The sequence below is a fragment of the Ascaphus truei genome, chromosome 8 (assembly GCF_040206685.1).
Source record: "Ascaphus truei isolate aAscTru1 chromosome 8, aAscTru1.hap1, whole genome shotgun sequence".
Taxonomy (NCBI): Eukaryota; Metazoa; Chordata; class Amphibia; order Anura; family Ascaphidae; genus Ascaphus; species Ascaphus truei.
The window spans coordinates 32,777,243-32,790,333 of record NC_134490.1 but is presented as its reverse complement, the minus strand read 5'-3'; the positions used below and the strand labels follow the sequence as shown (position 1 = coordinate 32,790,333).

The 13,091-nt window shown below is 47.2% G+C and overlaps 1 protein-coding gene across 3 annotated transcripts; it reads left to right on the top strand.

The window, feature by feature from the left end:
• Positions 1-275: 275 nt before the first annotated feature.
• Positions 276-12,609, top strand: CCDC124 (coiled-coil domain containing 124). Of its 3 annotated transcripts, none has more exons than XM_075611252.1 (5): positions 276-461; positions 1,143-1,305; positions 8,935-9,106; positions 9,985-10,105; positions 11,299-12,609. In XM_075611252.1, the coding sequence occupies exons 2-5, from the start codon at positions 1,147-1,149 to the stop codon at positions 11,498-11,500; spliced, it is 654 nt and encodes a 217-aa protein (XP_075467367.1). In that variant the 5' UTR covers positions 276-461; positions 1,143-1,146; the 3' UTR covers positions 11,501-12,609. The 3 variants fall into 3 exon arrangements, with proteins under 3 accessions (XP_075467367.1, XP_075467366.1, XP_075467368.1); XM_075611251.1 differs by having other exon boundaries at positions 280-461; positions 1,140-1,305; XM_075611253.1 differs by lacking the exon at positions 276-461 and adding an exon at positions 922-1,048 and having other exon boundaries at positions 1,140-1,305.
• The last annotated feature ends 482 nt before the right edge of the window (positions 12,610-13,091 follow it).

Below are 13,091 nucleotides of genomic sequence, written 5' to 3'. Positions count from 1 at the left end.
CTCCGCTTCATGCCCGGACTCCCTCAGGCCGCTCTGCAGGGCCGCGTTCTCCCGCTCCTTGCTCTGCTTGCTGCGCTCTCCCTCCGCCGCCATGTTTTCTCTCAGGTCACGTGAAACGTGGGTGGGTAACGCGTCATATGACGGACCCATCCTTGGGAAGGGCGGCGCCAGGGCCTCAGGGCGGACGTTTCTGTATCGAAAGCATTACGGAAACTGCAATCCAAATAAATGGGGGCGGCGCGTAAAGTATGTGCTACCTGGAGCAAGCCCAGGGGGAGCTGCCGCTTCTCCCCTGAGAAAGGCCCAGGGACGGTTTGAAAGGAAAGGGCAACCGGAGCCGGAAGTGGCTTCGCAGGGAAGCAGTGCGCCTGCGCGTAGCAGCGGCTGCCAGGCGTGGTGCGGATTGATGACATTAGAAGCGCGTCCAGGAACTGGCGGTGGAAGGAGGGGAAGAGTCCCGGGTGTGTGAGAGAGACCCGGCACGGGGGAGGGAGGAGGAGATGCTCAGGGGTCAATGGGTCGGGGCAGGAGGTGTTCATGGGCAGTTGGGAGTGGAGATGAGATCAGGGGGCCAGTTGGGGGGGGGAGATGAGATCAGGGGGCCAGTTGGGGAGGGGGGGGGGAGATGAGATCAGGGGGCCAGTTGGGGAGGGGGGGGGGGAGATGAGATCAGGGGGCCAGTTGGGGAGGGGGGGGGAGATGAGATCAGGGGGCCAGTTGGGGAGGGGGGGGGGGAGATGAGATCAGGGGGCCAGTTGGGGAGGGGGGGGGGAGATGAGATCAGGGGGCCAGTTGGGGAGGGGGGGGAGATGAGATCAGGGGGCCAGTTGGGGAGGGGGGGGAGATGAGATCAGGGGGCCAGTTGGGGAGGGGGGGGAGATGAGATCAGGGGGCCAGTTGGGATGGAGCTCAGAGGCCAGGGGTTTGGGGAGCTCAGACAGATCTACAGGAGGGTGAATAGGTGTGGGCTGTATCCTTGGGGCAGTTTAGTTATGGAGCAATAGGGGGATTATAGGGAGCAGTATATGGCACAATAGCAGGAAGTCAGGTAAGGTTAACAATCTTCTTCCTCACATAAGGTTGTTGTACCTAACGCTGACCATCCTCAATAATTTTCTCCCTTCTCTCACCCCCTCCAGCAGAGGGATGCCCAAAAAATTTCAGGGCGAGAACACCAAATCTGCCACTGCCCGCGCCCGCAAGGCTGAGGCGAAGGCAGTGGCTGATGCCAGGCGCCAGAAGGAGCTGGAGGATGCATTCTGGCAGGACGATGACAAGCACGCTAATCGCAAAGGGCAGCGGAAGGTACAGTAGGGTGCTGGGGAGAGCAGCCGTGTAACTGTATGCTGACGCGTGGCATTGAAGGGGTAAATAAACCTGAGGAGGTTTTTAGCTGTGCAGCCAGGAGACTGATTAATAACCTGCATGATTATTTGCAGCTGAATGTGCAAGTGCATGCAATGCTCAACCTGTATGCTAGAGGGTGGCAGAGTCCCATATCTCTCCAACTTACATCTGTATCCAGCACTGCAAGGCAGAAATCTGTGTTACTGGGAGCTGCAGGAAACGCACACCGTATATGCCACAGCTGACGCTGGAGTTGCAAATGATGGCTGTTTGTGTATCTATGTGTTAATACACACACTGTGTATGTTGTCAAAAGAATTCGATACAAAAAAAAAAGAAATTGCACAATTTATTTAAGGAGTTGGGTGCTAGAATTTTGAAGGAAACATAATTTGTATAATTTTCTAGAAAGAAACAGTTGCATGGTTAGATCTAAGGTACGCAGGTATTCTCCGTAAACGACATTGCTTAATTTTCTACAAGGTAGGGAGCGATGCGTTGTAGAGGCCAGCGGCAGGATGTTCAATACGTCCTCTATTGTTTCCACGCTTCGTAATTGTTGTCCTGCCATTGGGTTCTTGGCTTATTTTCCAGTTCTGTCGCCACGGGAACCAACACTCCCCATTTTTCATCTGGGCTTGTGACCGGCATTGGCTGGGTTACTTAGATCTAAGAGAGCAGCAACATTTTGTAGAGGACCAATGAGGGACTGACCCCATAATCATGTCTGCCATTGGTACACATTAGTCATAGGTTTCCTGAGAAGGCTAAGGTTGGATTGGAGAGCGAACAGAGTGCAAGAAAAATAACTGCTGAATGTTTACAGCAGTGTTTCCCAACCGGGATTCCGTGGCACCCCAGGGTTCTGTGAGAGAATCAAAAGGGGCTGCAGGATTTCCCCTGATCTCACAGAGCAGGGAGAAAGCAGGGCAGTTTCTAAGGGGCTGGGTAGTTTCCTCCATCCTGATTGGCTGCATTACCCAGCAGCAGCCAGTCAGGAGCCCTGTGATTAGGGGAGCCCCAAGAGAGAAACGGTTTGCATTGTCTCATCTTGAGATATTTTATCTACTGTATATATTTTCACATTCACTTAGAAGAGTTTATTAATAAAATGTTATTTATTTATTATTTTTTATTTGTATTCCTCGTAGATATATCCCATTATGTGGCTCACTGTATGTGTGTGTGTAAGTTCATTGGGGTTTCTTTTTTTCTTCTCTTGATCATTTGGCTACATAGTTACCCATTCCCCATGCACCCCTAATATCCAATCTATGATACTAATCGAAATATTAAGGTTGAGCTTTATGTGATCTTGTCTGGGTCTGCAGAGCTGGAATGAATCCGGTTCAGCTCTGTTAATAATAGAGGCAAGATTTTTTAAATATTTTATTAGAGTGTTTTTTGATAGAAGAGTTTAATAAAATTTTATTTTTTTCATTGTACTTACCTCCTTGGTGTTTGCACTATTAATGCAATTCTGGGACACCTACTGTTCAATCATAAGGAAATAATAGGCCGAGTGCAACATAATGGGAACCTTCTGGTGATCAATCTCTGATCACTTTTTTGAAAATATATCCCGTTTTCCCATTGCACCGCCATTTTAATTATACGCTTATGAATATTAAGGTTGAGAAGGGATGACCCTTTTTCCTACCTAAAATCAGCTCTGGAGACCCCCTGATTTTGGGGAGTGCAGGGGGTGGAATGCACCTTTAAAACAGAAAGGGCAAAGTTAGCAGCAGAGAAACGGTTACCTTATTTTACTAGTTGAAGACAAATTGGGGATGGTTTGAAGATGCAGGTAACCCTCAATATGAGCTATAGTGAGTGAGCTCCAAGTGACGCCCTTAAAAGTAGATAGCATTTTCTTTCTTTTTTAAAGGCCCAAAGCCTGCAGTAGAGTGCCCACATGGCAACTGCTGCTGCTGTTTTATTCTCACTTTCTCCACTCCACAAGGCAGCACCGAGCTGGTTTCCATGCAGACTACAAAGGTTCGTATTAGAAAACAATATCATCACTTAATCTTCTCAGGTCAGGTTATTTGATGTCGCAGCGATATGAATTTAGGCTTTGGGCTAATTTGTATAGGAATAAAGTATGCAATTTAACAAATTAGTGAGCAGTGAAAGAAATCAGGGGAAAATAGACTGTATTGTACCAGATTGGGAAGAAATCTTTAAAACGTAAACAGGCAGGCGGATCTGTCCCCTTAAAAGTAGTGGGCAGGTTTCAAGGGTCCAATGGTTATTATCTAGCGCAATTCCTTTTTTGTCTGTCAGTGATGGGGTTAAAAAGATGTAGGACATACTGTCCCCAAATAAAACTAGTGGCAGCTTTAACCCAGACACTGATGGGGCCTCCGGGCGCCATTTTTATTTTTTTGTTTAAATTTTTTTTATTAGACTTGAGATGGACAAGACTCCTGGGGCCGTAGCAGCTAATGGACCAGCATCTAGACAATGCGTACCTCCCAGGCAGGACAGCCATTGACAAGGATGGAGACGCATGGTCTATGAGAAGCCTTGTGCTTCCGCCACCACTTGCTGAGATTTTAGTATTGGGGGGGGGGGTTTAATCGACTCCCTCCCTGAAAATGTTTGTTGTTTGCTAAAGAGATTGTCTCTCTGTTTTGTTTTAATGGTTATTTGGAAGCTTTGGGGATTGGAAGCAAATGAGAGAATGGAGCCTCAGGCTTGAAAGAGCGGAGAGGAGATTGCAGTAACGTGGGAGCAGGTTGTGAAGCCTTTTCACATGTTATAAGGGTCTGGCATTTTTGCTTTAACCCAGCTAGCTGCAGACCACCTGGCCCTTGGATTTTATACTTTCGCCATTTCTTTTTCCATTCATTTTTTGTTTTATTTCCTCTGGGTGCGTCCTTTTTTGTGATATCACCACCGAACAGGAGTTTGCAGAGGAAAAGCCCCACTGTCTCATGCCTAATCTTTATTCACTTTGCCAGGATGGGTTAGAGCAGGAGTGGCCAAATCCAGTCCTCAAGGGCCACCAACAGGCCAGGTATTGGGGATATCCCTGCTTCAGCACATGTGGCTCAATCACCTATGCTGAAGCAGGGATGTGCTTAAAACCTTGTTTGTGGCCCTTGAGGACCGGCGTTGACCAGCCCTGGGCTAGAGGTTTAGAAAATACCTGATTTGATAAACGCCGGCCCAGTCAGAGGCCACGACGGAAATAGGGAACAATTTCCTTTAAACACCCCTCATCCCCCCCAAACAGCCAAATATTTGCCGAAAGTCTGTACGAGGCCTGCAATACAAAAGGGTCAACATTTAATTCAAAAGCACCCCTGCTCCAAAAAGCTTAGTCTTTTATTACCCATAGTCACCTGTTTGTTTTTTCAAGATCATGGATCTCTCCAGAGGTAACCAAACCCCCTGCAGCGTCATGCCAGAATCACTGCTGCTGCCTCGCCAGAGCTGCCCTCTGATTGTCAGCTCATCTGTGAATAATTCACGGTGAGATTACACCGGGTTACCTTGTCCTGCCGCACTCGAGCTGGCGACGATAGGATAGGAGAGCCGGGTTTCCTTTTGCAAACACCCGATACCTGTACCTCATGCATTAACCAGGGCTTCTCTTTCCACTGCTTCAGGGTAAAGCATAATTAGCGAAATGGCTCACAGTGGGAGTTCATGTTGAGAAGCTGCAAGCTAAAACAGTACAGCGTATCCCCACGCACTTATAAGCAGGGAGTGCCTAGTCGCCAATCTATTTGTGTTCCTAACTGCAGCAAAGCCTCAGACCCTGTTTGATCCCTGCACCTCTACATATTTAGAACCCCCTTCTTGCTGTATCAGCCCCCCTCGTCCCTGCTTGGGAGGCTGTGCCATGGATCCACTACACTTTCAGTGAAGGACTTCCTTCTGTTTCCCACCCTCCAGCTTCAGTGTGTACCTCTTGTTGTAGCATCAATCTGTGTATAGGAAATGCTTCCTGAACCTTACTAATTCACCAATTCGCTCTCTTTTCTTTCTTAAATTAAAATCTGAAAAATAGTTTGAAAGCTTTAAGCACTAAGATTTGACACCTTAAACGTCACTGTCATTTGGTTACTTTGCTCCTGCATGGGACTGGCTCTTTAATGCAACTTACCTGACCCTGTCCCTTGAAGCTGGTGCGTGGTCCTCCAGGAGACCCTCCTGGTTCGTAAGCCACCAGTTGAATAAAGCACAAAAAAAACCTGCAGACATAGGCACCAGGGTCACCAATAAGAAGGTGCGATATCCTCTGATGACGTTGCAGTTTCCTATTGGCTACCGGAGACAAGAATAACCTGCAGGCATTTTTGGTTCCCTGGGCACGCTCGATAAGTAGGGGCTCCCCAGTCATCAGGGGACCACTGAACAGCTCCCGGCGACACCCAGTAAAGGTTGGTAAAACAAATGTTTAAAAAACTTAAATAAAAACGTTGTACGGATTGCTGTTTTTATCTATTAAACTAGACACTGTCATCGGTAACTTTGCTCCTACAAGGGATTGACCCTTAAAACCATTGTACAGGTGAGTCGTTATGTCACTTTGGTCCTACATGGGACTCGCTCCTTAAGCATGTCCTGTATGGGATTGACCCTTTAACACCGCTCTGGCTCTTGCCTGGGTTAGTAACCTCACACCGCTGCTCACTGCACCTCAGACTGATCTCCTGCCCTGAGCATTGCTTACCACACAGCCCGTGCCAGCACTCGCTTTGTTTGCTATCAGAGCGGAGCGGTTATTAAACACCTGGTCAGACAGCTATGGAACCAGAATCAATAATGCACAGGACATAGCATTAAGTATGCTCTGCAATCCGACACCAGGGATACAGACGTCTGACTGTGTGCACTGCGCGTACATTATGTGGATCACAACTCGGTGGAACCCAAGTGAACTGATGACAGTGACATGTTTTAAAGCGGCTTCAGGTTGCGGTTTTGTATTTATTTATTTGGTTTCGTTATAGGATTGAAGCAGGGGGTCTCTGGTGCTGAACTGAGTTCATTTCCGCTCCGGGACCCCCATGCTTCCCGAGATACTGAACTCCGTAGTGGATGCCAGTATCTAGGCAGGTAGCAGCTCAGACGGGGCTTGTTGGGGCTGACATAATGGCGACTTAAATGTCCCGCGGGCCAATAGGAAGCTGTGACGTCATTCCTTGCGGCTTCCTATTGGCCCGCGTGACCTGGATATTTATAACCTGCAGAGATACCTGCACCCCAATACGGAGGTAAGTATACCTGGAAGCAGGGGGTCTCCAGAGCTGAAATTAACAGTTCAGCACCAGACGCCCCCTATTTCAATCCTCTAACTAAAATAAACAAGCCACTACATGTTGTGCTGCTTTAATGTGTTAAAGGGTTAGTCCCATTTAGGAGTAAACTGACATAATGACAGTGACCTGTTTAAAGGATAAGTTCCACATAGGAACTAATGAGTGACATGTTAAAGGGGGGAAATCCCATGTAAGAGCAAGGTGACCAAATGAGTGACATGTATTATTAATTTTTACTTTTTATGTCTGTCATGGAACAAGAATCACATCTTTGTTTCACCCCCCTCTTTCCTTTGCAGCTTCTGCCTGTCCGTTTCTTATTTTCAGCTGCATGGAGTTTGCACACACACACTGCCTGTGTGATATGTTACAATGTTGCATTTCTTGCCTCTGGCCATGTAATCAGTGAGTTGCTACTGCAGCCTCTGAGATTCTTCTCAGAATGGGCTATTCTGCCCTCCCCCTTGTTTTGTTCACAGATAGTCTGTCCCAAGACTATTCCTTTTACCCACATTGCTCCTCACTTCCTTTTCCACCCTGCAGACTGTGAGTACAGCACCCATCTCTGTTACTCTCCTATGGCATGGCCATCTCTTTCTACCTGCTTCTAACTACAAATCACTACTACACACCATCCACAAGAGCCTGTATTTACTGCTGCTTTTCCAATAACGTGAAAGAAATATTATAGGACTTGGAGTGATTTGGAAAGGGGGCTGAGTTAATGCTATCGGGGGCTATTCACACATCAATCGTGACTCTGGCCTCAGAATAATGTCAGTATTTTATACATGGGATACAGAAAGAAAACGGGGGGGGGGGGGGGGAAGGTTAGCAAATAAACATTACACTTTACTTGTACCACTTGTGCTTATATTAAACAGAGGAATGAGTGACATGTTTAATGGGTTAAATGGTCAATCCCAGGTATAAGCAAAGTGGTCTAATGACAGTGACTTGTTTAATGGATGAAATCTTGCATGGGTCAGCACCTTTCTCCCAATGCAGTGGGTCCGGGAAGGAGTAGTTTGTACCCAGACTGCACTGCATCTCATCTGCCCTAGGTTTGACTCCGTGCCTCTGGCCATGACACATTTTCGCATGGGTGGCTGTCCTTGGCCTCCGTGATTCAGGTTGTGTGGCATCTGTCTCTCTCAAAAATTGCATTGGTCAGCAACTTGAGCTCAGTTGCCCCCCATTCCACATAAGGTTGCAGTCCCACATCAGACTAAAGTGAGCTGTGCACTGATACCTGGGTTTAATCTTTGTGGGTGGTGCATTGGACAGAAGTATTTTCAATGCGTTTGTAGGTTGAGCGTAGGAAGCTGTTCTATTTCTGTACGTTTTGTCTTCACGTTAAGTATCCTTCTACCTTCCTTTTTGTTTCTCCCCTCTACTGTGGCGCTCTGGTACTGTATACTGTATCACCTTTGGTACTACAAGGGGGTTTGACATCGCATTTATATCAAAATATTTTTTATCAAAAGTTAAAGGGGATGTGTAAAATCCTTTTTTGGAAGCATTTCGGGGTTTAACCCTTTTTATTGCCCTCTACACCACGCAATCGGACATTTAGTCGCAGCCACTCTGATGCTGGACGATTCACCAAGGTAATTTAATTTAAGGGTTAATTTAGCAGAGAGGGTAAGGGTTCAACTTTTTAGGGTAGGGCAGGGGTGCTCAAAGTGGGGGGGGCGATTTTTTTTGGGGGGGGGGGGCTGTTACAGAGGCCTGCGCTTCGCTGAAGGCATTTAAAATTAATGCCGGGGATCGCGCGAGGCCTCTAACTTTTTTTACTTGCCTTACCGCGACGTGTCTCCATGGCAACCTGGCGTACGACGCCATTTGGAAGGAAGGGAGCGAGCCGGGGGGTGGGGGGGGGAGAAGAGACAGGTGGATGCATGTAGGAAACTTTGCGCACCCCTGGGGTAGGGTATTGGGGTTGGGGTAGCGTTAGTATTGGGGGATTTAGGGTTACGTTAGGGACTTACCTTAGCGGCAAAGCGGCCGGCGGAGAGATGTCCATGCAGCGAGGTGAGTAGTGGCTAATCGCCGACAGAGATTTAGTCATGGCAAAAGGCCGTAACCAAATGGCAAAAGGCCGCTGCACAATGCACTCCTGGTACCTCTGGAAAAGAAGGGGTTAACGTTGCGTCTGGACACCCGTGAGTGGAAAAGGAATTTCTCAAAGAATAATATTTGTGCCTTGTCTAAAAAAATAAATTTAAAAAAAAGAGTGGTGTAAAAAAGTATTACTTTATGAATTTAAAAAATAATAATGGAAATGCCTCTTTCTCTCGGCTGTGGTCAGGAGGACAGGGAGAAGCGTCGCCTGGAGCTGCTGGAGAGAAAGAAGGAGTGCCAGCGTATGCTGGAGGAGGAGGACTCCATGATGAGGGGGAAGCAGCTGAAACCTGTTGCTCCATCTAAGGTGACCAGGGCGCAGATAGAAGAAACACTGCAGATTGAGGAGCAGCAGAGCGGTGAGTATGGCAGGCGGAATACCAACAAATATATATATTCACCGCGCTTCTCCGTTTAAGGAGCATGGTGCTGGTGAAAATTTTGGTCATACATATGTGAAAAAAACAGTGAATCCCTGCGCTAACAATAAATGGGGAAATAAATACCAACACAGCCCCCCGAAATGAGGCCGAGCTGACACAGCCCCAACCCCCCTCAAAAAAAATGTTTGATATATACGTCACTCTAATAGCTAAACAAATCAAGGCTTTAACCAATTAAAAAACACGCAGGTAAATCTTCCTGCCGTAAACATTAATTTGATACGATCTTGCACGAATTAATTTTTTGTTCGTTGTGACCTTTTTTTTTGATCTTTTTTTTTTGATTTTTTTTTATAGTTCTAGAGATGCTCGTTCGTTTTTCAGCTGTGGCAAAATTCAGAGAGGCGGACATATTTTAAGAGGCGCCCCAAAAAACGATGCACCGTCTGATATGCTCTGGAGCCGAAAAACGCCAGTGGGTGTGGCCCTGACATTTTAAAATGGGAATGCTGAAACAAAAATATGTTGACACTTGACATTTTTTTTTTTTACCCGGAGGTGGCCAACCCCAGTCCTCCTGGGCCACTAACATGTCAGGTTTTCTGGATCTCCCTGATTGAGCCACCTTTGCTGAAGCAGGGATATTCTGTATACCTTACTTGTTGGTGAACAAGTTGAGAACTGGAGTTGGCCACTCCTGGGTAAACCGCTTTGCAAGCCTCTGACTAATAAAGAGTTAACACCAGGTCCAGCAAAGCATGCTGACATGAGACACGATCAAATGAAAGTAACCTTCCCCCCCCCCCCCCCTACTCTCCCGATTTATCCCCTATGGGTTTTATTATTATTGCCAGATCCCGCTGAAAAACCCAAGAGTCATCTGGAGATCCCGCTGGAGGAAAACGTGAACCGGCGCCTGTTGGAGGAGGGGGAGGTGGAAGCACGGACGGTAGAGGACGCCATTGCGGCTCTGAGGTGTGTCATAGTCAGTCGCTGACCACTGGACCCTCTAAAACTGCCGGGGCTTAGTCCTGGTTTTTAGTGCCTTTTTGTTTTTTTTAAAGATCAGACCCTTCTAGGAGCAAAATGAACCAATGGCACGGACGTGTTTAAGGGGTTAAAGACGCAATCCCAACTGTATTTTTTTTTTCTTTAGCATGGGTGGGGTGCAGGGGGTCTCAGGAGCTGAACCTCATTAATTACAGCTCCGGAGGCACCCCCTGGATCTCGAGAGACATACCGGAAACTACAGCGTTGGTATTTCCTGGTTATGTTGCTTCCCCATGTCGTGTGGGCTAAAAGAAAGACTTGGTGTTGCAGCTTACTATTGGCCTGTGGGAGATTGCCACCGCCATTTTGTTTCCCCTGGAGGGGACGATACTGGCGCTACATTTAGAGGTGTGGAACTCGGGAAACAGAGGATCCCCAAAGCTACAATCAATGACTCTGCTTCCCACCAGTGTGAAAACAAAATGGGTTGGGTCAGAAAAAACGAGTAGGGGGGGCGCCACATTTAATTTAGACCTAGACAGTTGATATATACAGAAATCGAACGCAAAGTATTTTTAAATCTATTTTTAAGCAACTTCACAACGGGATAAATCCGAGTTAAATGAAAGATTTGGCTGTGTAGGCTTCTTTGGAAATCAACAATTATTTTATTTTCATCTGAATGAGAATCGCATGAAAGTTTAGTGTCGGTCTACTCAACCTCTAGCTTATTCTGTCTCTCTGAGAGCCATAAAGTTGAGGACAGAGGGGGGGCCTTGCCTGTGCCAACTCCTGTTCAGCACATGGTGATATCACAGAAAAGTGAGCTGTCATAGGAAATCGACCCCCTCCCAAATATCTGCTCACCGTACTTACAGACGGACTTAGTTAAATAATTTATTCATCACCGTGGTGTAGCGCCTTAAAGGTGTCACGGTCTGGTTCAATTTGGTCCTAGGAGGGACTGTGGGCCATATTTTCTAAGCAGCCTTCTGGCATAAGGTACCATACTGCCTATTCAAGTCAGCCGGCTTTAATGTGTCTTTCTGCACCGGATGGTCCCAGCATCTTATAACCATTGCGAATAGTGACATTTTGTGTCAGCTGAACTTCTCCCTCGCTGTCACCATCTCCTTCTCCCCCCCAATATTTACCGCCTGTCCCCCTTCTGCCCACAGTGTCGGCAAGGACCTGGACCGTCACCCAGAGCGCAGGATGAAAGCTGCCTTCACGGCCTACGAGGAGATACACATGCCTCGCCTGAAGCAGGAAAACCCCAACATGCGTCTGTCCCAGCTCAAACAGATGCTGAAGAAAGAGTGGATGAAGTCTCCCGAAAACCCAATGAATCAGCGGCACGCAGCCTTCAACACACCTTAACCTCCCAGGATGGGGTGATGGGAGGGGGGCTGGACATGCTCCTTCAGGAAGGGAGAGAGTCAGGTTGTTTCTGGGGGTGAGCAGGGGTTTTGGGGAGAACCCTTTTGGTGTTCTGGCAACCCATAATGCACTGCAGAGCTGTGTGTGTGTGTGTGTGTGTGTGTGTGTGTGTGTGTGTGCGTTGAACAGGTCACAATGGGTCCCCCCTGGTCTGGATTAGCACAATGCTTTGGGGTGGGTAATAACAGCAAATCAAAGGGGATAAGGTGTCTGTTATTAACGGTCCTACACAGGACAAATTGAACTAATTGCAGTGAGATATTTCGTAAATTAGAAAACGGTATGTCCTTTTTATTTAATCATGAAGCGGTTGCTCTGTGTGGGAACTTTCAGTGTGGGGATCGGAAGTCCTGTTTTGTAATGGGATTTGTTTTGCGCTTTTCCTCCATGTGGCCGGTCAGAAGAGGAAACCACCTAGTTTTAACCCGCTCAATATATCTATTTGGTGAACTTGATTCTCAGTGGGACTGCACCTTTAATGAGAGCCTCACTCGGCAAAGCTAGAGATTAGAACTCCATATTCTCAAGAGCGGGACTTTTAAGCACGAAGATCTCTGATTGGCTGAGACAGTCGTCAAGGAAACACCAGACCCACCATATTGCCAACGATTCTTGGGGTGGAGGAGGGTCTACAGCTATCATTCTAATGTCAAACACAGACATTTTTTTGTCTTTTTTGTTGTTTTTTAAAGTGAGACTTTGGTTTATAATGGGGTGATTGGCACCATCCTCTTATGTGGATAATATGGTGTCACAGAAGAGTGAGTCGGAGTCCTACAGCTCCCTCTGAGAATGGTAGGAGCGTCTATCCCCATCAGAGCCAGCCAGGCCTGGCTTCCCGGCAAAAGAGGATAACTGTAGAGAACCCCCAAGTGTCTTACCATATAGTAAAACCCATTAGCAGCCTTACTCCCTTTCTCACGAAGGAGTTGAAATGTTGTACTAAGTAGACACCCCCTCTTCTCTCCCCCCCCCCTCCTTCCTTTAAAAGGGCAGATAACTAAGAATTTTATGAACAAAAATTAAATTTGTTGAAACCCTTTGCTGTCCCAGTGAGTTCCAGAGTCCTTTTTATTTTAGGGCTGCTGGGAGGGAGCAAAAATGCAGAAATGGACATCCCAGTGGATAAGCCAGAAAATGATCCTGCTGTTCAAACACTGCTCCTATGTTGCTGGCAGGGAAGATTACTTCAGCCCACTCGGCAGGGAAGGGGTTAATGCTGAGCAATAATCTGTTTGCCCTACAAGGGGAGGTGGTATGTGGGAGGGAGGGGATGGTTTGTATTGAGATTCACCAGCTGTCCCAGAGCTTAAGTCACCTGCCAAATTCAGCAGTGATAATGGCAATGGGATTCTAGGACTGTACTCACTGAGCAAAGGGTTCAAGGACACAGAGCCTGTGACCTTTACAAGAGGAGCTTCAGGAAAACGAGTGGTACTGCTAGGATTGGGCAGTTCAGGGGACAGGTGAAGGGGTGCCAAGCTTGGCACGTCAAGTATCAGTTTTGTATAGACATACTGTACCATGGCAT